Source organism: Primulina tabacum, chromosome 11, assembly GCF_025594145.1.
Source record: "Primulina tabacum isolate GXHZ01 chromosome 11, ASM2559414v2, whole genome shotgun sequence".
Taxonomy (NCBI): Eukaryota; Viridiplantae; Streptophyta; class Magnoliopsida; order Lamiales; family Gesneriaceae; genus Primulina; species Primulina tabacum.
The window spans coordinates 10,006,704-10,033,760 of NC_134560.1; the positions used below are offsets into that span (position 1 = coordinate 10,006,704).

General features: G+C 36.6%; 2 protein-coding genes and 1 non-coding gene across 4 annotated transcripts; 2 read left to right on the plus strand and 1 right to left on the minus strand.

Annotated features, from left to right (window-relative positions):
• The first annotated feature begins 1,213 nt into the window (after window positions 1–1,213).
• Window positions 1,214–1,783, plus strand: LOC142519622 (uncharacterized). The gene has a single exon (XM_075622660.1). The coding sequence runs from the start codon at window positions 1,214–1,216 to the stop codon at window positions 1,781–1,783; it is 570 nt and encodes a 189-aa protein (XP_075478775.1).
• Window positions 1,784–13,557: 11,774 nt separating this feature from the next.
• LOC142518658 (uncharacterized) lies at window positions 13,558–15,182 on the plus strand. Of its 2 annotated transcripts, none has more exons than XR_012813609.1 (3): window positions 13,558–13,872; window positions 14,146–14,262; window positions 14,370–15,182. XR_012813609.1 is itself a non-coding variant. In XM_075621451.1 (3 exons), exons 1-3 carry the CDS (start codon window positions 13,855–13,857, stop codon window positions 14,618–14,620), a joined length of 402 nt encoding a protein of 133 aa, XP_075477566.1. In that variant the 5' UTR covers window positions 13,558–13,854; the 3' UTR covers window positions 14,621–15,182. The 2 variants fall into 2 exon arrangements, 1 of the variants encoding a protein (XP_075477566.1); XM_075621451.1 differs by having other exon boundaries at window positions 14,354–15,182.
• Window positions 15,183–22,458: 7,276 nt separating this feature from the next.
• Window positions 22,459–22,532, minus strand: TRNAA-CGC (transfer RNA alanine (anticodon CGC)). Its single transcript has one exon. It is a non-coding gene; the product is annotated as a tRNA-Ala (tRNA).
• Between the last annotated feature and the right edge of the window lie 4,525 nt (window positions 22,533–27,057).

Sequence of the window (27,057 nt, forward strand, 5' to 3'; positions counted from 1 at the left end):
ATTCCCATATATATATACATATATATATATATATATATTATGTTGAATAAATCACATAAATAGGATTATCTATATCTAAGGAATTAAATAAACAAACTAGTCTAGAAATGCAAAAATAAAATATTAATTGAATTTGGAATACACGATTTCTTTCATAGTTAAAAAAATGTATCATACTTGAAATATAAATTTTTTTTGGACCATTTGAAGTATTTGAATTTCTAAGATTTCTATGATCAAAATCGCGCAAGAAGGGTCGAATCAAATGCCAACATATTTTTCTTTGAAAGAAAGGTTCAAATGCGGTCACGGACTCTTGCTTGGCGATGGGTATGGACGTGCATGCTCTTAAAAGGTGGATAATTTTTTGCTCCAATTTAATAGGCCTGCCTCCTCTTTTAAATATTGGAAAATTATAAATTTAGTTACGATTTTAGTTATATATCTTATCGATTTCAATTTTAGAAATTTTTTCCCAATTTTAATCTTTTATCTACGTAGTACTGATGTGAAAAGACTAACACCACGATTAAATTTTAAAAATTGCCAAAATCATTCTTAAGATACCAGATTAAAATCTCAAAACGCTAAATATTAGAGATTGGAAAAAGTACATTTCCTTGTTATATATATGATAGATGAAATGCAGTTCATTATGTATATATAACGTAAATGATAGATTAATTACCACATATTTTATATATAGAGTGTAGAAATTTCATGTTAAACGTATGATCTTTTCTCATGTTGTAAATTTATTTTCAATTCTAACATATATCCTATTTACGGACTAAATTCTCATTTATAATAATTTCTTCCTATATTGTGAGACGATCTCACGAATCTTTATCTGTTAGACGGGTCAACCTTACCGATATTCACAGTAAAAAGTAATACGCTTAGCGTGAAAAAATAACAATTTTTCATGGATAATCCAATAAGAGATATGTCTCCCAAAATACGATTCGTGAGATCGTCTCACACAAATTTTTGTTTCTTCCCAACGGGATCATTTCAACCACAAAAAAAATTGAAGCCAGAAATGATACAAGATGCGAAATTCCCACCAATAACAAAACAAGATCATTAACCCAACCACATCAAGAAATACAATATCCTCTCCTCTTTCATCCACTCTCTCATATATCTCCATGCACAAAACAGAATCTAGTTCTTACTCGATTTCTCCGAAGAGGGATAGTTTCTGCTACAAATGGGGTGCACTTCATCCAAGAGGGTCGAGGACACAGTGGTGGTACCCTACCGTCCATCGCCAGCAAGCTTCTCCTTCTTCGACGTCTATGCAATCGAGGAGCCATGGCTTAATCGTCCCGAGACAGAAAATGAGAAGAAGCCCTCGCACGTGCCGGCTCCCATTCTTGAGAAGCTCAACGCCACCGAAGAGTCCCCCCGCACGTGGGACGAAATCAGCAAGGTGTTGGAAGACATGAAGCCTAAACTCAGCACCACACTGCTATCGCCACCCCCAGTGCCGCAGAAGACACAGGAAACCCGTCCCTCCGCACCAAGGGCACGGCCGCTCCGGCGCAAGAGCTTTTCCTTCCACACGCTGGAGGAGCTCGAGGCCAGAGCTAATTCTTCCAAACCAACCCCGCAGACACCAAAATTTGAGTTCGAGAAATCCAAGACATCAAAAACCTATTCGCAAAACGGTGTCATCGCAGAGGGCGTGCCTAGATCCTTGAATGAAAACATGTTCATCGTCAGAGACAAATTCGAGAAAGAACAAGAAAGGAAATCCTCCGGCTCCGTGAAGCGCTAAAAGTTGAGCGAATTCCCGGCAATCCCCCCTCCCGGCCGACCCGGCGCCGGGGGTGGAACTGAGAAATTTCGTTAAGAGGGACTGTAAAGTTTACGTGAAAAAATGTATCGATACAAAATTAATGGATGAAGATCGCTCCAATATTATGTTAATATATTAGTATTTTAATCTATATATCTTATAAGTTTTGTGCTTTTTTTCAATCTTTTCGATACCAATATTGTTAATAATAATACAAAAAAAATAAATTTTGTTATATTTGTTTCCTATGTTTTATTATGTTAATTCTATCTAAATTCAACGTAGATAAGTTATATTTTATAATAATCAAATCTTAATTACTTGGAAATTGGGTTAATGAATAATTTGTCTTACTTTTAAACTAGAATTTTCAAAATCTAGTTTAAAATCGTTTTATGTACGTACGTGTATATATAAGCTTCAAAAATAGGGCCAGTCTAGCCTAGATATATGGATCCACCGCTGCCGACACGGTGGACGTACAAGGACTGGCACAAGCTCCTGACGGAAACTCCCCAGGTTGATCATGTTAGACTAGTGGGCGAGGGTGGAGAAGGTGATGAAGTTGAACGAAACAGGTCGACTGGTTCGCATATTGAACTGGACATGACTCGAGAGAGGATCAGGTCAAGTCGGGTCGGGTGTTGAGGGCAAGATTTGTGACATGGTTCAAGTGTGGAGGTATGGTTGGGGACAAGAAAGAGAGGTGTGGAGAGTGTAATGAAATAGGTTGGCTAAATTTGCATGTGTGATATCCAAGATGGATGTATGATCAAATTAATTTCGAATTTGACTAATAATTTTCAAATTACAAAAGCCCAACAAACGTAAAATAGAGTGTGGATGTCCCATGTCAGTGCCCACTTGCCTAAATCATGGGCTTCCTCTTAAGAAATTGGTGATTCAAAGAGCCTATAATTTTGTGAATCATTCAAAAATTAAAAATCAGTACAAGTATTTTCGATCATTTTACTTGCAAGTTGATAGAATCGTGAATTTCATTCAAAAATTGAACGAAATATTATAATAAAATAATATGTGTATGTATACATTTTTGTATAACATAGATATATAAATTAATCAGTATTATAATTTCGTCATATCTTGGTATGGTCATAAAAATGACCATATCAATGTGTATATATATTGATAACCCACGAATGGTCCCGTCAAGATCAGGCTCAAACCGAATTTTGGACTCCTGACCCATTCCTAGCCAAGATAGAAGGCCAATGAGGGAACCCAGCTATTCTCCTAAATTCGAGATCTGCATTCGGCTAGCATCACTTGTTGGAACCGAACTCTAAATTTTCAGTGAATATCACTTGGTGCCGTCTGTGGGAAGATTTGAGCTGAGACGTAGAGATGGTAGGTCGAAGAAGAAGCAGAAGAACTAATTTAGCATCGTCACATCCTCATACGAGACCCGAACAATCTCATCCTGAGACGAGACATGAGAAACCTCGTCTTGAGACGAGAGTCGAACGAGGTTCTGAGACGAGGGCTGAACAACCTCGTCCTAATGAGCATGTGGGGAACTTGACCTTGGAACAGTTAAGCAAATTCATTAACAAGAAGTAGACGAGGCCATGAAGAGGAACCAAGAGTCTATGTTTGTCGAAGAACATGGCACTCACCAGGAACGAGAGGAGAATGCTGAGAGCCATCAGAGTAGGGTTAAAGAGACGCGGCCCCTCCCAAGTAGGGAGAATCCGGAGATGAAGGATATTTGGATGGAGATAAGAATGTTGAGGCAACAAATGGGAAACAGAGCTCCAGCGCCCAAGAAAGAGAGTATTTTTTCCCCGTCATTCTGGAGGAAGGGTTTCCCCCAAGTTTTCGACAATCAAGCGTGGGAGAGTATGAAGAGCGTACTGACCCAGAAGAACACTTGAGAAGATTTAAGAATGCATCTTTCTTACATTCAAATGATGTTAGGTGCAGGGTGTTTCTGGGTACGTTGGTGAGATCAGCCCAACAGTGATTTACTACGCTTCAACCCAACTCCATACGATCTTTCGAGGATTTTTCCAGAGCCTTCTTGCACCGATTTGCTAGCAGCAACATATACCAAAAAAATTACCTAAGCCTGTTCATGATGAAGCAACATGAAACGGAAACTTTGCGAGAGTTTATCCAGCGTTTCAACAATGCAGCTCTGGAGATACCAGCGGCTACCCCTGACATCATGATCAGTGCCTTTAACTAAGGATTGAGAGGAGGATAATTCTTCAAATCACTAGTCAAGAAACCTTTGTTGAGCTATGATGATCTTTTAGCTCATACAGAAAAGTACGTGAATCTGGAGGATGCACAACGGCATAAGAGGATGGAGCAACGACCTGGGGGAAGTAGGGTTGAGGGAGCGAAGAAAGGAGGTAGGAAGAGAGGTGCGGGTGAGAGAGAAGAGGATAAAGCTAGAGGTAAAAGACAATTATCATCCCACGTTCCTTTGAATAGGAATGGAGATAAGGTGATAGAGGTAGGGGAGACAGAAGGGAGGTAGGAAAAATCGCAGGGGGTTGAAAATGTTCTAGATTGCCTCCGCATGATAGACGAGAGGGATCCTCATCCAGGAGTCGCCCAAGGTCTCGCCCGTCCCCTAGGCAAGGTCAAGGCCTTCCCTGGATAAATCATAGGGTAGTAGAGCTGAGAAAGGAGTGGCAGGGTCAAGATGTCTCTCGAGAGCCTGTTTATCTAAGGAGGAGAATGAATGATGACAACTCTCCTACAACACGAATGATTCATATGATCTTGGGAGGTGCTACCGATGGAGACTCTGGGCGAGCTCTGAAAGCACATAGAAGAAGGTTGAAGAAATTTGAGATATCCAAGGATGCAGACTTACCACAAGATCTCATCATCAGTTGACCTCCGAGGCGTTGTAGCTTTACATAATGATGCCTTGGTGGTGACGACCATCATTGCCAATTACGACATGGCAAGGATCTTTATTGATAATTGAAGCTCTGTGAATATCTTGTTTAAAGGAATGTTGGATCAGATGAAAGTGGAAGGATTTGAGTTTGAGCCAGTCTCTACCCCTCTTTATGGATTCGCGGGACTTCCATTATCCGTGGGGAGTGATCCTCGGCGGTAACCAAGATGATAACCTTTACGGCGGTAGACACTCCATCATCGTATAATGGAATCTTGGGACGTCCAGCCATGAATGATTTTAGAGCCGTAGCTTCCACCTATCATCAGAAGCTTAAGTTTCCCGTGGGAAAAGGAGATGTAGAAAATTCGCGCGTCGGTGTTATTAAGGGGTAGTGAGGGAGGAGGAAAAAAGAGCGTTTGTGGAGGTTAACATGATTAGGAAAGGAAGAAGTGGGTGACTTGGTCCTGAGAAAAGTACAAGAAGAGCAGATGGGAAAGTTAGACCCAAAGTTGGAGGGCCCTTTCAAAGTGGTCGAGAAGCTTAATTTTAGATCCTATTACTTGGAAAATGCAAAAGGCAAGGCTTTAAAGAGGTCCTGGATTGCTTACCACCTTAGGAAATATAATTCTTGATTTTATCGTTGATGTATTTTGTTTTTGAATAGGTCCTATGAAATCAGTTAAAATTCAATAAACTAATTTATTTTATTCAGTTCATGGATGTTGTTGTATCATGAGGGTGATATGAATTAAATTTTACCTGTTTAGGCTACGCTTAGTAGAGGAGAAAGGTGGATTAGATTGAAAATTAAATTTTACCTGCATAGGCTACGTCTAGTATAGGAGATGGGTTGATGAGACTGAAAATTAAATTTTACCTACTGAGACTAAGCCCAGTAGAGGAGAAGCGGATGGGAGATTGAAAATTAAATTTTACCTACTGGAGCTGAGCCAGGTAGAGGAGACTGAAAATTAAATTTTACCTACTTAGGCTGCGCCTAGTAGAGGAGAAGGGTTGAGGATACTGAAAATTAAAATTTACCTTCTGAGAGTGAGCCTAGTAGAGGAGAAGAGGTAGGGATATTGAAATTTAAATTTTACCTACTTAGGATGCGCCTAGTAGAGGAGAAGGGTTGAGGAGATTGAAATAAAATTTTGCCTACTTAAGTTGCGCCTAGTAGAAAAGAAGAGTTGAAAAGATTGAAATTTGTTATTTTCCCGCTAAGGTAACCCTAGCAGAGAAATCAGAGGGTGAGGAAGTGGAAATTTATTATTTTTCTTCTAAGACATCGCCTAACAGACGAGTTAGAGTGAAACGTCCACTACTCGTTTTCTTAAAACATGCTAAATTTTTTTTCCTCCTTAATCTTAATAATTCGAAATATACACATATATACTTTTGAAAATACCTTGCCCCATTTTAAAAATAAAAAAAAAACTAACTAACATTTAAAAATCCAAAGAAAAATATTTCAAATCGTAAAATCGTCAAACGTTTTACCAAACCTAAAAACAATATTTGAAAAGTATAGCTCATACTATACTCTCTCAAAAATCACTCATAATCATGATAAAAGTCATAAAATATCTTTAACACAACTTAAAATCATAAATCCTAAACTAGTGCGGAAAACTAGCGTCGATCCTCGGGTTATGTTCACCTTCAGTCCAGTTAGATCAACCATCAAGACCTCCATAATCATTATTATCATAATCACCTGCATCAATCACACCTAGTGAGTCTAAATACTTAACACATCATATTCTTGATACCAAATAATACGTATAAAACCACAAGCGACAGTGAAAATATATTTTACGTAAAAATAACATTTTCATGACATGCATAAACTTCAAAACATAAACATTTTCATATCATCCTCAACATATTTATATACATATTATCATCAACATATACGTATTCCTTTTTCCTTTCATTGAATTCAGATCGTTAATTGTGACTTTCATGTTCTTCTACGTATTGGGCGATGGATCCATCTACTGGTAACCACAGTACTGGGCGCGGGGACATCAACGACACTCTCACCCGTCAACTGAGCCATGGCCTTACGTATTAACATATCATCGTATTCGTATTTGTATCCAAGGAAATACGATCGTCGGGCTCCCACTGGGACCGTCACCCTCATAATATCTCCAACATATCATCGTATTAGTCACAATTACTTCACTTCCTTCAACGTTTCATATTCTCATCACTTTATAAAATTTGAACATGCATATAACGTTTTTCTTTAAAACCAAGCATGCAACATATCTTTTAGCGTTATCGTTTCATCATCAAAATCCATAAATTTTTGAAATAAACATTTTAACATATAAAAATCCTTAAAAATTTAAAATAAACATATTATCATATAAAACAGCATTCATAGCACTGCCATGACGTTTACTAATTTCCGGATGTAAAATGATCGTTTTATCCTTAGACGTAAAATTTCACGTTTTTGATATTTTCTTAATTTCATTGACTCTAACATGTCCCAAATAATTATTTAAGCTTACATGAATTTTCTCATATTTTTATTTGGCTTAAATCGAGGACTTTTAAATTAATCTTTAAATATTACGTATTAATGCGTTTTACTCCCAAATTAAACCAAACCATAATATAAAATTCCCAAATTAAAAACTTAGACTTTTAATAATTATTTGAGATTAAATATAAATTTTCATAATTTTATTAAGTTTAAATCTAGGCGTTTCAATTAATTCTTTAATTAACGTTTCGTGAGGCGATTAAATCCCGGATAAATCCAAAACTCATTATTTATATTCCAAACTTTAAAAATAAAATTTTATTACCTAAACTACCCTTGTGAGCCATGAACCGCACCCGTGGACCCATGGTTCCAATTTTAATCTTTTAATTTTTGAATTTGACACATTATTGAACACACCGAGCCATCTCCCAATTTACTCGAACCATGGTCGAGCCACCTCGAGCCAAACCCGAGCCAACCCACCTAGGCACCCTCCTGACCAGCCCTGACCTATAGAACCTAGGCCTAGCTCGCTCAAACTCTGCTGGAACTTGACCCAAAATCTGCATGTGTGCATGTGAGGTCTCCCTTGAGTAATAGGACTCCTATCTAGTCTAGGACCCTTCCAGCCCTTAACCACTTGACCCCTCATGACCCTAACCTTCCCTAGACCATGCCCAGACCCAGCCCAGACCAGGTCAATCCCTTGAACTCGTGCACGAAGCACTGCACCAGATACATGCTTGGCCGAGAATCTCCTAGTATGGTAGGACTACGTTTTCCTGCCAGCCGCTTAACCATCGAGCCAGCCCTTGAACAAGCCCCTTAGGCACTGTCCTAGGACCCTAATGACTCGACCTAGCCCAGCCCAAAGCCCCTAGGCCGAGCCAACTCTCCATGCCCAGCTGCTGAACCCTGCGCAACTTCCTTGAAGCTCACGGGTTGGAGTCCTAGCTTGCTAGGACTCCTTCCCAGCCCTGGTGTTCAAGTCCTAGCATGGCTAGTACTCCTTCCCTGACCCCTCATAGACCCTAGCTAGCCCTGGTCCTAGCCGAACCCAAGCCCAGCCACCAAAGCCAATACAACCCGAGCCCCAAGCCCCAATTTCATGATTATGGTTTCTTGCTTGTATCGTTCATGTTGTAGCGTGTTTGTGCGTGTTTCCAGTCCCTTAAACTTGTGTAAAACAATCTCATATTACTTCCTAATCATGGCAGCCCCTTAGGTACATGAATTTCATGGTTTTTATATCAAAATACATGTTTTAAAAACCACATAAGATGCATGTGAGAAAATATTAAGATGTGTTGTTGTTTTCATAAAAAAACATGATCAAATAAATATTATGGTGTGATAGATGTTTAAAGGAATAATATGACGTGTCTTTGCGTGTTTAACGCATGAATAAACGTTGACGATTTCGAAGAACGGCGACGAACGATCTTGGCTTGAAATTACATGACAAAACCGAACCCTCCTTGATGTGCTTGTGTGTGTCGTGGGTTTGGGAGAGAAAATAGAATCCTTGTGTGTGATGGTAGGGTGGAGGCGTGAGTTATGATTAAATTAAGGGTTAATATGCACTTTAAATACTAATTATAATACTAATGGTAGCTTAGGCCTATTAACAAGGTTAATTAGGCCAAATAAGTCTATTAGTGCATAATTAAAATAGTTTGTTTAATAAAGTTTGTGAATTTATTAGCCGGGTTGCCATAACGTTCGTATTTTTGTTGAAAATCCAACACCGATAAAAATTATGTCCCGACGTATAAAATCACCTCAAAACTTCTTATTTTCAAAAATAAGAAAAATCATCACTCATATTTTAAATAATTTAAAACAATTATTTAATAAAAACATTGTCCATTTTTCAGCCTTTGGTCTCCGTTCCTCGATCGTAACTCGAATAACCTTTAAAAATACATTTTAATGCAACCATGTAGAAAAGTATATTTTAAACATATCAATATGCATAACATAATTAATTCATGCAATTAAAACATTTAATTAAAAAACAAAGGAATTTAATAACTTGCGTGCATGTGGTTCACGTGGACCTTTAAATTTTCGGGGCGTTACACAAAGAGTGAGGAGATTGAAGTTTTATTTTTCTGTTAAGGCATCCCTAGCAGAGAAGTCAGGGTTGAGGAGGTGTAACTTTTATTTTCCTACTGAGACATCGTCTAGCGGAAGATTCATGGGGTGAGGAGGTGAAACTTTTATTATCCGGGCTATGCCTAGTAAAGGAGAAGAGTTGGAGAGATTGAAAATTAAATTTTACCTACTTAGGTTGCGCCTAGTAGATAACAAGGGTTGAGAATATTGAAAATTAAATTTTTCCTACTTAGTCTGCGCCTAGGAGAGGAGAAGGGTTGGGGAGACTGAAATGAAATTTTACCTACTTAGGCTGCACCTGGTAGAATAGAAAGGTTGAGGAGATTGAAAATTAAATTTTACCTAAGTAGGCTGTGCATAGTAGAGGAGAAGGGTTGAGGAGATTGAAAATTAAATTTTACCTATTTAGACTGCACTTAGTAGAGGAGAAGAGTTGATGAGGCTGAAAATTAAATTTTACCTACTAAGACTGAGCCTAGCAGAGGAGAAGAGATGGGGAGATTGAAATCAAATTTACCTACTTAGGCTGCGCCTAGTAGAAAAGAAGAATTGATGAGATTGAAAATTAAATTTTACCTACTTAGGCTGCGTCTTGTAGAGGAGAATAGTTGAAATGATTGAAATTTATTATTTTCCTGTTAAGGCATTGCCTACCAGAGGAGTCAGAAGGTGAAGAGGTGGAAATTTATTATTTTTCTTCTAATGCATCGCCTAGCAGAGTAGTCAGAGGATGAAAAGGTGAAAGTTTTATTTTTCTGTTAAGGAATCCCCTAGCAGAGCAGTCATGGGGTGAAGAGGTGAAACTTTTATTATCCGGACTATGCCTAGTAGAGGAGAAGAGTTTGAGAGATTGAAAATTAAATTTTATCTACTTAGGCTATGCCTAGTAGATGAGAAATGTTGAGGAGATTGAAAATTAAATTTACCTACTTGGGTTGCGCCTAGTAGAGGAGAAGGGTGGAGGAGATTGAAATTAAATTTTACCTACTTAGGCTATGCCTAGTAGATGAGAAAGGTTGAGGAGATTGAAAATTAAATTTTACCTACTTAGGTTGTGCCTAGTAGAGGAGAAGAATTGAAGAGATTGAAATTTATTATTTTTCCGCTAAGACATTGCTTAGCAGAGGAGTTAGAGGGTGAGGAGGTGAGAATTTTTTATTTTTCTTCTAAGACGTCTCCTAGCAGAGGAGTCAAATGGTGAAGATGTGTTAGTTTTATTTTTCTGTTAAGGCATCTCCTAGAAAAGAATTCAGGGGTGAGGAGATGAAACTTTTATTTTTCTACTAATACATCGTCTAGCAGAGAAGTAATGGGGTGAGAAGGTGGACCTTTTATAATTTGGAATATTCCTAGTAGAGGAGAAGAGTTGGAGAGATTGAAAATTAAATTTTATCTACTTGAGTTATGCCTAGTAGATGAGAAGAGACGAGGAGATTAAAAATTAAATTTTACCTACTTAGATTATGCCCAGTAGAGGAGAAGAGGTGAAAAGATTAAAAATTAAATTTTACTTACTTGGGCTATGCCTCGTAGAGGAGAAGAGGTGTGGGGAATAAAAATTAAATTTTACCTACTTGGGCTATGTCTAGTAGAAGAGAAGAGTTGAGGTGATGAAAGTGAAATTTATATTTCTCCTACCATGGCTTGGCCCAGATAGAGGAGCTTGAAGTGAGGAGGGTGAGTGTTAATAATTTTAATACTAAAGCTGAAGCCTAGTTGTGAGGCCTCGGGCCAAATTAGCGAGAGGTGATCTCTGGTGTCATCTCAAACTTCTTTTTCTTCCCTTTAAAACTCGATTCAACAATGTTCACTATTTGCTGCCATTTTACTTGCCTTGGCCTCGGTGCTCTTGTTGTCATCTTTTATCCTCAATCTCACAATGAGAACCTCCAATCCCATCCCCTTCCTTTTGTGCTTCAAATAATTCTTGACATCCTTCCACAACGGAGGGAGTTTCTCGATCAAAGCAGCAACTTGGAAGGACTCGCTTAGACTCATTCCTTCCGCATGAATCTCGTGCAAGAGAAGTTGTAATTCTTGCACTTGACTCATCACGGACTTTGAGTCCACCATCTTGCAGTCCAAATATCTCTCAACAATAAACTTCTTCAAACCCGCATCCTCCGGAAATCACTTTGGTTCCATGCATCCAAAGCGGCCCTCTTGTTGGTGTTTGTCTCGTCTTCAGCAACGGTGGGAGGATCCTCCTTCAAGAACCTTGACAAACTCAAGGTTGTGAGATAAAATAGCATATTTTGTTGCCATCTTTTGAAATCTGCACCAAAAAACCTTTCCGGTTTCTCTCCTGGTGCAACGGTTTTATGTTGTGTTGTAGATGATGATGCCATTGAGATTCTTCTTGTAAGTGATTAAAAAATCCCGAATTCTTCTTAAGATTGTTGTTTGTGGGATTGAAATTTGATAGGAAAAACAAGAAGAAACAATGAAATGGCTTGTAGAGGCAAGTGATGTACACTTTCTCCTTAATAAGAATTTTCCCCTCACAATGTGCTAAAGGTTTGTGGCAATATTCTCCCAAGATACAACTACAACTCTTGGATAATGAGCACTCAAATATCCAATATCTATAACAAAGAAATGAATGGAACTCTCTCTTGTTGAAAAAGGAAGAAGAACAATATGCAAAATGAAATTATGTGTTTTTTATTTTCAATAAAACAAGCATTTAATGTTTTTCATGTGAAAAGACATGATCTTTCATTCATAGGGGTGTCCCTTGGTTGCGTGATCGTGTAAGTTCCTTATGTATTGCTTATTTGCATACATTATTCGGTTGGATTTACGCATGACAAATAATTTATCACATAAAAAAATATAGGTTGCACATGTAGTTGACCATTCAACACATCAAGTATTAGAAAGATTGAAGAGGATAGCGCGCGGACCTAGCAAGAAAGTCTGAAAGTACTCTGGTAATTTGATTGATGAGGTTACTTATGCTACAAAAGAGCGTGATGATATACGAGTTGTTCAAAACTCTGGAGTTAGCTTAGTCGCAAAGACAATGCAAATTGCTAGTGCAAAGGATAAAAATCATATTGTGACAGATATGATTTTTTATGGAGTTATGATTACCACAAATTTCAAATTCCAATGTTTAAATGTAAGTGGGTGGAGAATAATGGTGGTATTACCATAGATGATCTTGAGTTCACGTTGGTAAACCTCAATAGAATTGGATTCAAATCTGACTCTTTCATCTTGGCTAGTCAAGCAAAGCAAGTATTTTACTTTGAAGATCCTTTACTTGGTGTTGTACTTGCAACACCGAGTAGGGAGTATTTTGAATACATAAAGAGTGACGAGTGTGAAGACACTATTCTCCACTATCAATGTTTTAGCAGAGGGTTGCCATCAATGTATGTTGATGGAGCAGATGATAATGAACCACCATGCGTTCGTGAAGACTGTGATGGGACTTGGGTTAACAATATTCAACTAATGATTTGTTATCTTGCTTTCGAAGATGATTTTGTGGAAAATATTGATTTGTCGTACTATTTTAAATATGATTTTGTGGAAAATATGGATATGATGTCCTTTTTATCGTGTTGTTGTGGGTTCTCAATTTGTTGTTTGGTCATCAATTGATTGTATATTTATCAACATTGGTTCAATATATTATATGTTGTAATTGTTCCTTTGGTGTTGCAATATAAGAGTTGCATAGATTATTTGTTGTGGAACAATGTTGCAATGTGTTTTTGAGGTTTTCAAATCTCTAGCTTCCATAGTAAGCATATTATTTTTCAAAATTCTGCCTGTAAATTCTTTTGTATATATCATTTGTTAACTACAAATTTTGTTTATCAACATATTTGTGGACTTTATGGTATCTAATACCAAGCTTAAAATAGGTTCTCATGGTGATGACATGGTTTTCAACAATAAGAGATGAATACAACATGAAAGTATTGGGAAGGGTAAAGAAAAAATTACATCTGCTGGCACGGGAGAGAGCTTGGAATGCAACACAAATTTGGAATCTACAGATATCAGAACCACAAGAACTTCTAGAGGCTGGACACATATGGATAAGCTTGCTAGACAAAAGGGTTCAAGAAATTAGAAAAAATGTTACATTCAATAAACTGAGACAGCCAATAGGAGAAGCTGCTGTTGAAATAAAAAGTTATATTGGCGTACTTTCTCAAGAAAGGTTGAGATTACTTACAAAAATTGGAAGCGAGTTACAAGTGATGTTAAATAATTGATATTGGAATCGGTTAATGTAAGGAAGTTATCATGTTTTTACAGCTATAATATTTAGATTATATGATATATTTAATGTTATTAGTTTATCTTTTGAACTTATTTCAAATTTTTTATTTATAATTGACGTACAATGTTGACACAACATGGAAGAAGGGCTGTTTGAAATCAGCAAATAAAAAGTGGTGTCAATACAAAACTCGTATCACTCGAACATTCATTTTTAGCAAGCTTGACAAACCAAAAGAGTTGAATGAGCCACCTACTGGCTATGGAGTTACCAAAGATGATTGGAGTGTTTTTGTCATTAGTCGCATGTCAGACGACTTCATTGTAAGATTATTAATTTATTTTTTCAAAATTAGTATACCATAATTCATTATTTATATTGAAATTTTATTGTGGAATTTTAAAATAACTAGAAACTAAGTGATCAACAAAAAGAGAGAAGAAATCAGAATATATACCCTCATATGCTTGTACGTAAAGGATATGCACGCTTTACTGGAGAAATAGTAAGTACTTTTTTAGTATATTTCCATATGAACACTCCAATTTATTCACAATAAATAATTTGTTCAATTTGCTGGATTGTTCTTGTTCTAGGCTGCTGAACTATGTGATGATGATGAGATCAATAGAGCTATTATTTGGAAAAAAGGGCGATTCAACAATGAAGGGAGCTTTGAAGGCGAGGATTTGACGAAAACGGTAGATAAGATTGTAAGAAAAATGACAATAAGCCATAACCAATAATTTTATTGAAATTGTGATGTTTTCAATAAAAAAAAATTGTTTTCAATGTGTATTACAGGATGCTTGTATACAAGAAAAGTGTGAGGGTAAGCTGAAAATTGAAGGGACAAAAGATGGTATACTTACAAAATCACTTGAGACTGAAGAACATGATGGGCGTGTGAGAGGTATTGGAGGTCATATCACTCCAACGATCTATTTTAATGTTGGTAGAAAATGGAAGGGTTCTGATGTTGCGAAAGATGTAATCACTGAGCATAAAAGGGAGTTGATGGAAGCAAAGAAGAAAATTTCAGAACAAAGATGCACGTATGAAAGAACTTGAAGCAATTGTGTATAAAAGTGGTGCATGTGACATGTCGATCGATGACAAAGGTAGTTGCTCAGTGAAGTTAAATCAAATGAATGAAAGCGACAAGAAAAATGATGATGTTGAGCTGCAGATTGTTCGTAAATTTGATGTTTTACACATATAACAGTAGTTGAAGTTAAAGTATTAATAACGTAACATAGAGTAAGTAAAATTTATTGACATGCCTACTTTTATTTTAGGGTAAACAAGTTGCATTGACTTTGGAAGGTAGCAGAAATATTGTTGCATATGGTACACTTGTTTGTGTCAATGGACAAGATAAATTGATTCATGGTGTTCCGTTATCCCATAATTGCATTCGGGTCTCCAGTGATGAAGCAGTGGACAAATCAACACTTTTGCCAGTTCCAATTCCTAGTGAATGTGAAACTATTGGTGATGCTGTAAGAACACTTGTGGCTTGGCCAGAACACTTGACAGTGAAGCCAGATGAGATACATGTGATATTAGATTGCGAATTAAATTGTCAAAAAAATTTCTTATTCATTCTATGAAACATGTTTACATTTGCAATTATTAGAAGGCCGAAAGGAAGAAAATTGAACAGTCAATAAAGAAATATCATTTGTCAGCAAATGTCCCAAGATCTGTACATATGCTATATTGTTATAGTAAGTGTGCTCTTGATGAAGAAAGATACATATCAGTGATTTTAGATCATGATGTATTTGACGATGATTATAAACTTATTATGCACCTTGAGGACATCATTCTTTTGTATCATTTGGAGCCAATTTCGGCAAATTTTGTAGTTGGCTACATATGGTAAGAGATTTGATTTCAATTATATCAGCAAATTATTTTGCCAAAATTATGTTTTACTGCAATTATAATGAATCCGGAATCTGATTTGTCATAACAGAAAATTATGTGCCACCATTCTGTCTTGTTCACATTATTGTTTAGTATGCTAATTATGTTTACAATGGCAGATATCTTTACAAAAAGCTGTTGAAAGATAAAAAGATGGAGAAATTCATATTTGTCAATCCACTTAGCATTCCATATGTGTCAAAAAATACACAGGACAAAACAGGTAAGCTTGAAAGGTTGAACCAAAATGCAAGCGTTTTAGCGAATAGGCTCAGTGGTGCATCAGTGGATCAATTAGTTTTTGTGCCGTGTAATGTTGGGTGAGTAAGAATTGCAATATCACTTTCAATTGCTTCATTTCGACGATTTATTGAATTTTATGCACTGATTATGCGTTTGGGCGTAGTTTTCATTGTATTCTCGGTGTCATTGAACCTTACAAGGAGGTTATTTATTTGTTGGATTCCCTATGTCATCGTAGTCGCGATGAGGACTGAAAATATGTAGTGGAAATATGAGTTAATATTTTTTTTTTATTAAGAATTTAATTTAGTCAATAAAAAACTCATACATCAATTATTATTAATGTATGAAGGGCCTTGAGATTGTTTAATTCAAACAAGGGGAAGAAAGGCAGAAAAATGCTTTGTAGAAAGTGGTAAAGGTATGTGTAATTATGTTTAACAGCAACTTTAATGCGTATATTTTTAATTAATAATTTGTTTCTAATTACCATGGGCTCCTCGACAACCAGATGCAAAACAATGTGCTTATTATGTGATGAGATTTATGAGACAAAACTGTTGTCGTAGCTCACATAACACAACGGTTTTTATCCATTGTCGTTAGCCGGGTTTTTAACAGCAGCTATAACATCAGTTGTTCGACCTATATGACAATGTTTATCCGTTGTCTTTTAGCGTTTTTCATCTAGTGAGATCCCACCAACATTACCAAGTAAGGAACACAGAGCACTACGTATATATTCGTTGCAAATAAATTCTCATTTCCTTCTGCATTTTATAAGTAGTTTTGCAAACCAGAAACAGTAAGTTCATTCATTTTACCTCGACTCCTTGGCGATAGAAAGCAGATAGGGAATCCATCTTTCTATACCTTCCTCTGAATTGCTAGCCGACATACGTCGAGAATATTTGAAATGTTAAAAGTTTTCACCAATTCTGAATTCACCGAAGTGGTTTTTTTTTTTTTTTGGAAATTAAACGAGGAAGCCATGAATCATGGAGAAAGTGCCTTACGACCTTTATTACACCTTCTAGTACAGTGGGTATTATTTTAAGGAACCCTATTTTATGAGTTAATATTACATTGAGTACTTAAAGATGCATTACATCGTTATCGAATTCATTTGTAACTCTCGATGTATCAATGGTGGCATATTTGATTGGGATATATAAGTTGAAGGGACCGTACTGTACGTTAACCATAACTTATCGGTCCTTGCAGGCACTATCAATGATACCTAGAGGATCATAGGACGATGCAACTAGAAGTTCTTACCTTGAACTGATGGGTGCAATCATACTTGAGTTGTGACGTTCTTGATCAAAGGTATTGATGAAAAAAATGTGATTAATTAGTGGAATCCCGAATAGGAACAACGTTTGTTCTGAATCACATGAAATTGTAAACACACTGCTAGCTGTATTCATGAATCATTGAGGATCACACAAGTATCGAGTTTTGTGTTTCCGTTGAGATAGTCAAATTCAATAAGTTGAATTTGGTGACTGCAGTTTAATGGAGATCAAACAAATTGCTTATTGGAAGCCGTGGAATTTAGCTTAACTGTTAACTAACTCAAGAGAGTGAAACTGTCTACTTTAGTGAAAGAGCTCGTGAAACTAATAGCTGCAAAAAATGGGTTAGTGGAAAATTTTGGCCTTCGAAACAAGATTCGTGCCTTCGATACATTGGAGCTGTCTGATAATCGATTGATGTTATAATGAGTTCATAATTGTTTATTTAGTAAAATTAGAATATACTGATTAAATAATAAATTAGTAGTAGTAACTACTAAGTATAAGATTCTCAATAAATATTCTAAAAGAGTTTAGAATTAATTAACTAATTAATTGATTAAGTAGTTAAATAATAATTATTTAATTATACTATATCATGTATTGTCAAAAGTTGATACTTATTTAATTAAGAGTAGATCTCTTGTGAGACGGTCTCACAAATCTTTATCTGTAAGACGGGTCAACTCTACTGATATTCACAATAAAAAGTAATACTCTTAGCATAAAAAGTAATATTTTTTCATGGATGACCCAAATAAGAGATTCGTCTCATAAAATACGACCCGTGAGACTGTCTCACACAAGTTTTTGCCTTTAATTAATTATGATATTATCAAAAGTTGAACATACAACATGGGATCATGACTCATCCATGGATTAAATGATATGATTGAGGAATCCTAATACAACTCTGAAGTCCTAGTTAGATCATTAAACCTATTAGGCTACGTTTGGTTTGGAGGATAAAATAAACTAATGATTAGTAAGTAAATGATAAAGAAAATGATTGTCGTAGAAATGTAATATATGGTGTTATGTTTGGTAAGATTTTTAAGTGTAGGATAATTTTGAATTTTATGATGAAATGACAAAATCGCCCTTTCTTCTTTTCTTTTCTTCTTACACTCCGGCGGCGGCGGCGACGGCGACGTTCCGGCAACATCGGTGCGGCCGGCAGTCAGCGACGTCGATGGCTGTCGGCCGGCCGGAAGTTATCGGTCGGCGGCGACGGTCGGTGATCCGGCGTCGGCTGGTTCTCGGCGGCTGCCGGCGGTGATCGGCCGGCAGAGGCGGCGGTCGGTGGTCGGTGGCGGCGGTCGTGGCGGGAAGTGGTGGTGAGTTTGGATATAGGAGAAGGGTAAAATTGGAAAAATAGGAAGGATTAAGAGTTGGATAAATAATCCTAGGGGGTGAGAATGTATTATTTTAACCCACCTAATATAACCTAATCATTCATATGAGGTATTGACTTGGTTAAATAATCACGCGTACCAAACGAGAGATAAGGTGGGTTAAAAAAATAAACCCACCTTATCACAGCAACCAAACGCAGCGTAACTTGGTATTAATGAGATTCCAAATCAAGAGACCTAGTATAATTCTAAGTCAGTCCATGAAATTTATAAATATAACATTTGATGTCATATTTTAGATGCTAGAATTTTCTTCTCCCTTTCAATACAAAAATCGGCCCCTTCCTCTTGTTAGACAAGCCTCGGCCGTGATACCACGACAACACCACCAGCTCACCGCCACTGCCGCCGCATCGTTGCCGTTTTTTGAAAATTCCTGGCGATCATCTCAACGTAAATTTCTCCTAGTTTTCTAGTGCAATCTAGGAAATGAACGAAATTTCAGATCGTGGATCTAATTAGAAAGTTGAAGAATTAATACACAAAGGTAAATCAAATCTAAATGTCATATGAATGATTTTAAATCACACGACGCCCAAAAATGTTTTGAACGTCAATACAAAATTTTTAAAATTTTCGTTGTGTATTAGGTATAAGAAAACGGTACGCCAACAAATTCTTGAAAGATTCAAATTCATCACCTCGTCCTCTCACTATCATCTCATATCGAATAATCTTAACTTCTCTCACAGCTCAAGACTTTCGAACTAGTGACATTCTATCAACATGGACAGCACCATAGTTGCGTGATTATAAATAAACTCCATGATTATAGACACTACTCAAATCGCCACACAACTTGAATAAGGGCAGTGTCTGCAAGAAGCTAATGAGTGTACTTGAAGATCCATCCATTCTTTCATCTCAAACAAGATGTATGCTGCAATTTTCTAGCACAACCATCACTTCCTTGCAATATAAATATCAATAACGCGAAAAAACTAGCATATTTACCTTTCATGATAATGCTTTGTTGGCTGCAGTTACTGTCAAAGAGAAAAAGTTGCTGAACGAGCTATTTAGGAAACTTAGCAGCACTTTAGTTGATGATGGTTTCCTCAACAGAGTAATCCATCTGTCTTGACTTACTCTTTTGTTAAGGTTCATTTCCCTCTTCATGTCTATAGTTACAACGATCAAAACAACAAAAAACTCAACTTGTCTCTGAACTTTATCTAGATATTGTTATACGAGGAGTTTATGCTTGGCCCGTTCGGAAATAGAAAGAAGCTATCCCTTCTAGCGGGAAGGGTAAGACATTTGCTATTAACCTTTGCAAAGATCAATTCAGGATGGACCTACAGATGCCCCCAAAACCGGGAAAAACATAAATTTTGTACTCAAATATAAGAAAATGAAGCCAATCACTAAATCCAAATCTTGGTTTAGAGTTGTTTTTGTCCTTGGAACCGAGGAAGTCATTGCCAATCGCTCTCCTTTTTTCTCTTTCGTATATTTATGTTGTTTTAGTAGTTGCGAGTTGGCAGATCTTTGATTTATTTGACCTGAAACATGAGGGAGCAATAGATTTTGGGGAGTTCGCCAGATCTATGAACACATTTCACCCTGATACGCCTCAAGAAGAGAAAGCGATTTGTACTAACGAATCACTCTTTATGTCTAAATTTCTATTGCTAGCCATTCTTTCAAGCACATTACTTTCTCATATTACAGTCATAATTAATTTGTACGGTATATGGCAGACTGGATGGCAAAGATTTGTACAGGTAAATCAGATACTTCAACTTACTTGGTTCAAGGTAAAGGAAATGATGAAGAAATTTCTTGATAAATCAAACTTAATCCTGTCAGACGATACTATAGAAGGTATAATAGAAAAGTTGAGGACAATGCAGACCTTCTTACTTACTCTGCTAATTGTAACAGTTGATGTTAATACTTGCTTTTGTATACGCAAACATTCGATGAATCAGATTACAAGAGATGGGAAGATAGACATAGCAGAGTGGAAAGACCTTGTTACTTGGAAACCATCCTTCTTAAAGAACATGACAATTCCTTACTTGAAGTAATTTTTTATCCTAACCATATTTCTCCGATTTTTTACAGCTCCCGGTCAAAAAGTTAACACCAAAACCATTTACAATCCAAGATTCAAAACTAGGCTAAGTTCGTGAAGTTCAGAAACATAACAGGTACATTTCCTGATTTCATGTCGAGATCAGAAAGAGGAGAAATTGCTAACTAGTGTCTATGAAAGGTCTATGGACTACTTATGGTATGAAACTCGAAAAGTTTCCCCAGCGAGCACATACATAAGTAAAAACACAAGTTTTCGAGGAAGTAAAATCCACATAATAAAATATGTAACAAGCATTATTAAATCTCCATTCTCGTTCTATATATTATCTGTCTACGCAATTCAGTACATTGGTTATTGGTATTCAGAATTCAGATTTTACCATGGTCATGCTGCCTTTTGGGATTAGTCTTGCATTTTACGTTAGCGTGTCTAGAAAATTCACGAGGTAGAATTGCATTGGCAGCATCAGAGTAATGAAACTGGTTGCCAATTGTGACTTGAAGCAGGACTACAAGCCATGTTAAGAGAAATGCAATTTATACAGTTTCTCTTTGTCCCAACAGCATGGAACAGTCTGAGACATCAAGTCTTAACAGACGACAGAAACATAGCACTAGACAAAAATGTGAGCAAAACCACGTACATACTTTGAAATGATATCAGGAGCCAAAATTCTGGACAGAACAGTTGTTATTCTTTATAATGCTTGAAATGCATCACAAAAGATTATGTTGGCTTCATTCTGGAGATCTCTTACCATCACATTTATCAACATTCTCGGTTTTTGCGTTGAAGTTTGATATTCATACAATCATAAGTAAATAAGGAGCAGATCCTGAAGGAGCCTGCTCGATCCCAGTCGATTTACTGACCTTTGTGATATATAGGTTTCGCAACATGCAAAAGGCTATAGGCTAGCTGATTTATGGGAAGCTCTACAATTTTTTTAATTAATACTTCAAGGTTACATTTTTATGGGAACCAAAATCGAAACTATTTTACATAATAGAAACCGATAACATTTGGTTCCAAAACCGGAACCAAAACCAAACACTAGCAATTCAGCTCCAATCCTTTAAAACAAGAAATTGGAAATGAAAAGGTGTGAAATTGTATCTAAAAAGTAAAACAATGAATTGATATTAAGATTTAAGACCTTGAAATATGCAGAGAGTTTATTTCGTATAACTTAACCCACTACTTCATAAAAATTAAGCTCAAGTCCTATCGTTATTTCTTCTTGTAATACAAAACATTCATAAAATTCAATAACTTAATGATCAGACGATGAACTTGAATCAGTATAATAACCTCATCAGCTGTGTCATAATTTAAAAGAACGAACTTTGGTTCAAACGAGGCAGGAACTGCACCGTGCTCAATTGGTTCGATTTCGCTTCCACCTTATAGCGAAATGGGAATCGCCGATTTTCGATGACCGTGAGTGAAGAAGATGCATTGCTTCAGTAGAAGAACTCGTAATAATAACTACAGAATTTTGCAGTGCTTCATGTAATGGAAATCACGCTACCTTATAACATAGAACAATTCACTCGAATGGAACAGTACACTTGACTAATTTTAAGAATGTTGATGGTTTGAAGATTAGAGCAGACAATCAATTAGAACAAAATGGATGTTTTGATGCCATGGAGAAGAAATCAACGCAACTCAAAGGAAGAAAAAAGGGACGAAAACCAAGGATCTTTACCTTAGATGCAAGAATCATCTATTTTCCATCCTTGAACATTGTTGCAGCCCAATATCAAGAAAATGAATCCCACCCGATGCAAGAAACAAGTTTTCACCAACCCGCATCATCGTCAAATTCAAGCGGGAAAAAAAACTATTTGGAAATATTACATTCAGAAAAATCAGCCCTGATCAAGGAAAAATCACCAGTAAACAGAAGATTTTTCGAAAATGGAATAGAAGCGGAACTTTCTCGCGCGCACACAAAACTGAAGCGAAAAAAATTGGAGGTGCGGGGAAATCGAACCCCGTGCCTCCCGCATGCGAAGCGAGCGCTCTACCATATGAGCTACACCCCCATCGACCTTTGAAAGGCTTATTGCTAATATTTTAAACCTTTACGTCCTTTCGGTTTTAGCTTTTTTAATCTTCAGTAAGTTCTTTTTTCTTTAAAGTTTAATCAATTGATACATATAAGTTAAAAACATATTATATTTAAAATTTTTAGTTAATATTTTAACAAGCCACCTTGGTATTTAAAAGTTGGTAAAAACTTGTGTGAGACGGTCTCACGAGTCGTTTTTTGTGAGACAGATCTTTTATTTTGGTCATCTATGAAAAAATATTACTTTTTATGCTAAGAGTATTACTTTTTATTGTGAATATCGATAGGGTTGACCGTTTTGCAGATAAAGATTCGTGAGACTGTCTCACCAGAGACCTACTCTTAAAAGTTGAGGTTGAATTTTGATAAGTGGATTTGATTTCAAGGCTCTCCACTTGAGTGTTTATTATTAAAAATTACTAACTAACTGCTTCCACTGCTTGAGCAATGTCCGGTCTTGTACAGATCATGGCGAACATCAAATTTCCTAGCTAATTGTGCCTTCAATCCTTGGACATGATCTTTGTTAGGGCCTGCTACCAACATATCGTCCATATACAACAGCAAAATGATATAATCATTACCAGACATCTTGAAATATGTACAAAGGTGTACACTCAGTCTGTTGCATCCAAGGCTCATGATATATGTAACGGCCCGAATATTTAAAGGTCCACGCAAACCTATATGCATACAAGTTATTAAATTCCTTTGTATTTTTAATTAAATGTTTTAATTGCATGAATTAAGTATGATGTGTATATTGACATGTTTCAAATATATTTTTTACATGGTTGCATTAAAATATAATTTTTAAAAGGTTATTCGAGTTGCGATCGAGGAACAGAGACCGATGGCTGAAAAATAAAAAATGTTTTTATTGGTTAATTGTTTTTAATTATTTAAATTAAGGGTAATGTTTTTTCTTATTTTTGAAAATATGGGGTTTTGAGGTGATTTTATACGCCGGGACATAATTTTTATCGGTGTTGTTTTTCAACAAAAATACGAACGTTTTGACAACTCGACTAATAAATTCACAAATTTATTTAAACAAAATAATTTTATATTTTAATTAAACACTAATGGGCCTAATTAGCTCCACTAATGGGCCTAGTCTTGTTTAGTGATTAGTTAACTATAAAATATTCAAAATCCCTACCCTAAACCCCATAATTCCCACGCCCCACACTCCCTATCAAATTGTAAAATCCCTCCCCAAGCAACACCACGGCATACACATCTTAAACAAGCAAGGAAAGTTCGATTATTGCAAGGAAAACCAAGCCAAGGTCGTTCGTCGTCGTTCTTCGCAATCGTCAACGTTTATTCATGCGTAAATTACGCAAAGGCACGCATATTTCTTTCCTTCAAAACATCATCACACCATATTATGTTTTTATGCATGAAAAGTTTGGAAAACAAGTAACCCCTTGAATTATTTTCGGATTTGTGGCATATGTAAAACTTTTTGCTTGGATTTTCCTTCAAATATCATGTGTTTGTATTGTTTAAGGGCTGCCATGATATAGGTTATGATTAAGCATGGTTTTCACGATTTTTAGAGTCCTAGGATCACCCAAAAATGCTGCAAATAAATTGAACAAAAGCTGGAACCAAAACCTGGCAGAAAGTGATCTTATGGTTTGGTTTTCATGAGAGGATGGCTTAGCTTGGGTTCGGTTGGGGCCAGGGCATGGCTATGGTCCGTAAGGGATCAAGGGAAGAGTCCTAGCCATGCTAAGACTCGAGTCAGGAGGGATGGGGAGGAGTCCTAGCCCCGAGAAGCACAAGGAACAGCGCAGGTGGTTGCTGTTGTGAAGGAAGAAAAAGGCTCGGCCTGAGGGCTTGGGTTGGGCTAGGATAGGTCCTTAGGGTCCTAGAATGGTGCTAGATGGGATGGTTTAGGGCCTTGTTGGGTTGGCTAGGTCCTAGCAACAGAAACAAGAGTCCTTGTAAAAGTGGGTTTCTCGGCCAGTTTGGGTTGCTGGGAGTTTGGCTGCGGTTTTCAACTAGGGCTCAAGTCCTATGGGTTATAAGGGTCCAGGAGGGTGCCTAGAGGGTCTGGTCATGATTTGGTGCAGTGGTGGCTCGATGGTCGGGTGGCTAGCAACAGAAAACGTGAGGGTGCATCATAGAGTCACGCACAGGTGGTGCCTTCTTCAGGTGGCTTGTGCGCTGGTCCAGGGGCTTGGGCTGGTCTAGGCATGATCTAGGGAAGGTTAGGGTCAGGTGGGCTCTGTGGTGGCTCAGCTGGAAGAGTCCTAGGCTAACTAGGAGTCCTAGAGCAACTATGATACACACTTACACACATGCATACAATAGGATCACAGGCATGGGTTTTTTTGAGAGGGCCAGGGCTGGTTTTCTAGGCTGGGCTTGATCAGTAGGGTCCCTAGATGGGTTGGCTTGGATTTGGCTCGAGGTGGCTTGGGCGTGGCTCGAGTAAATTAGGAGATGGCTCTGTGTGTTCCATAAGGTGTCAAAAACAAAAATTAAAGAACTAAAATTGAATCCATGGGTCCACGGATGTGGCTCATGACTTGGAAGGGTATAATAAATACTAAAAATGTTATGTTTAAAGTTTGGGATCAAAATAACGAGTTTTGGATTTATTCGGGATTTTATCGCCGCACAAAACGTTAATTAACGAATTAATTGAAACACCTAGTTTATGCTTTATAAAATTATGAAAAATTATATTTAAGCTCAAATAATTATTAAAAGTCTAAGTTTTTAATTTGTAAATTTTATACTAAGGTTTGGTTTAATTCGAGATTAAAACGCATTAATATGTTATATTTAAAGATTAATTTAAAAGTCATTGATTCAAGCCAAATAAAAATATGGGAAAATTCATATAAGCTTAAATAATTATTTGGGACATGTTAGAGTCAATAAAATCAAGAAAATGTCAAAAACGTAAAATGTCACGTCCAGGGGTAAAACGGTCTTTTTACACCTAAAAATTTGTAAAGCTCATGGCAGTGCCCTGAATGCTGTTTTTATGCTATTATGATTATTTCAAATGTTTATGAAATGTTACATGATTAAATTATGATTTTTAAATGTCCATGAATTTTTATGATTTAAGGTTGACATTTAAAATACATGTTGCATGCTTGGTTTCAAAAGAAAATGATATTTGTGCATGATTTTATAAAGTAAAAAAAATATGAAACGTTGATGAAAGTGAAGTAATTGTGACAAATGAGGATAGGCCAAGGCTCAGTTGACAATCTTATGTCGCTGATGTCCCCGCCGCCCAGTACTGTGGTTTCATGTAGATGGATCCATCGACAAATGAGGATATGAGGATATGATTGAGGATATGCCAAGGCTCAGTTGACGATCTTATGTCGCTGATGTCCCCGCCGCCCAGTACTGTGGTTTCATGTAGATGGATCCATCGACTTTTGAGGATTGAGGAAAATCACAATTAACGATCTGAATTCAATAAAGGAAAATGTTTATGATCATGATAAAAGGATACATGTTATGAATGAGGGAAAAAGAAAATGTTGAGGTTTAAAGTGTGCATGTTCGTATGAATATATTGAGGGTGATGTGAAAATGTTTACGAAAAAGTTTACGAAAATGTTTATGAAAAGCTTATGAAAATGTTTATATTTAAAGTTGATGCATCATTAAGAAAATGTTTTTATTTAAAGTTCATGCATCATGAAAATGTTTACAAAAATGGTTATGTTTAAAGTTTATGCATCTTCATGAAAACGATATTTTAAGTACAAGTATTTTTTACTGTTGTATGTGATCTGTATATGTATTTTGTTGTTATCAAGATTATGGTGTGTTGAGTCTTTAGACTCACTAGGTGTGATTGATGCAAATAATTATGATAATAATGTTAACGGATGTCTTGATGGTTGACTTTGCTGGACTGAAGGTGCACATAACCCGAGGACCGACGCTAGTTTTCCGCACTAGTTATGATTTATGATTTTAAGTTATGTTAAAGATTCTATGATTTTTATTTATATTATGAGAGATTTTTAAGAGGTTATAGTATGAGCTATGCTTTTCAAATAATGTTTTTGGGTTTGGTAAAACGTTGAACGATTTTATGATTCAAACGATTCTCCTTTGGATTTTTAAAGGTTAGTTGGATGTTTATTTTTAAATGATGTCAAAAATATTTTATACAAATATGTATGGTTCGGCCGATGTTACGTAAGGTTTAAAAAAAATCTAGTACTTTTTAAGAAAACGATTAAGCAGATGTTTCAATATAGAAATCAAATCTCTTGTACTAACACCTCGGCGCCTGCTTGAGACCGTACAGAGATTTGTTCAACCTGCAAACCAAGTGTCTTTGCCTTTTTTTGCAAAACCTTCTGGCTCAAGCATATAGATTTATTCTTCAAGATCTCCATGAAGAAGTGTCGTTTTCACTTCTAGCTGTTCTAATGTAGGTCAGACACCGCACATAATGCAAACACTACTCTGACTGTTGTAAGCTGAACCACAGGAGAAAATAT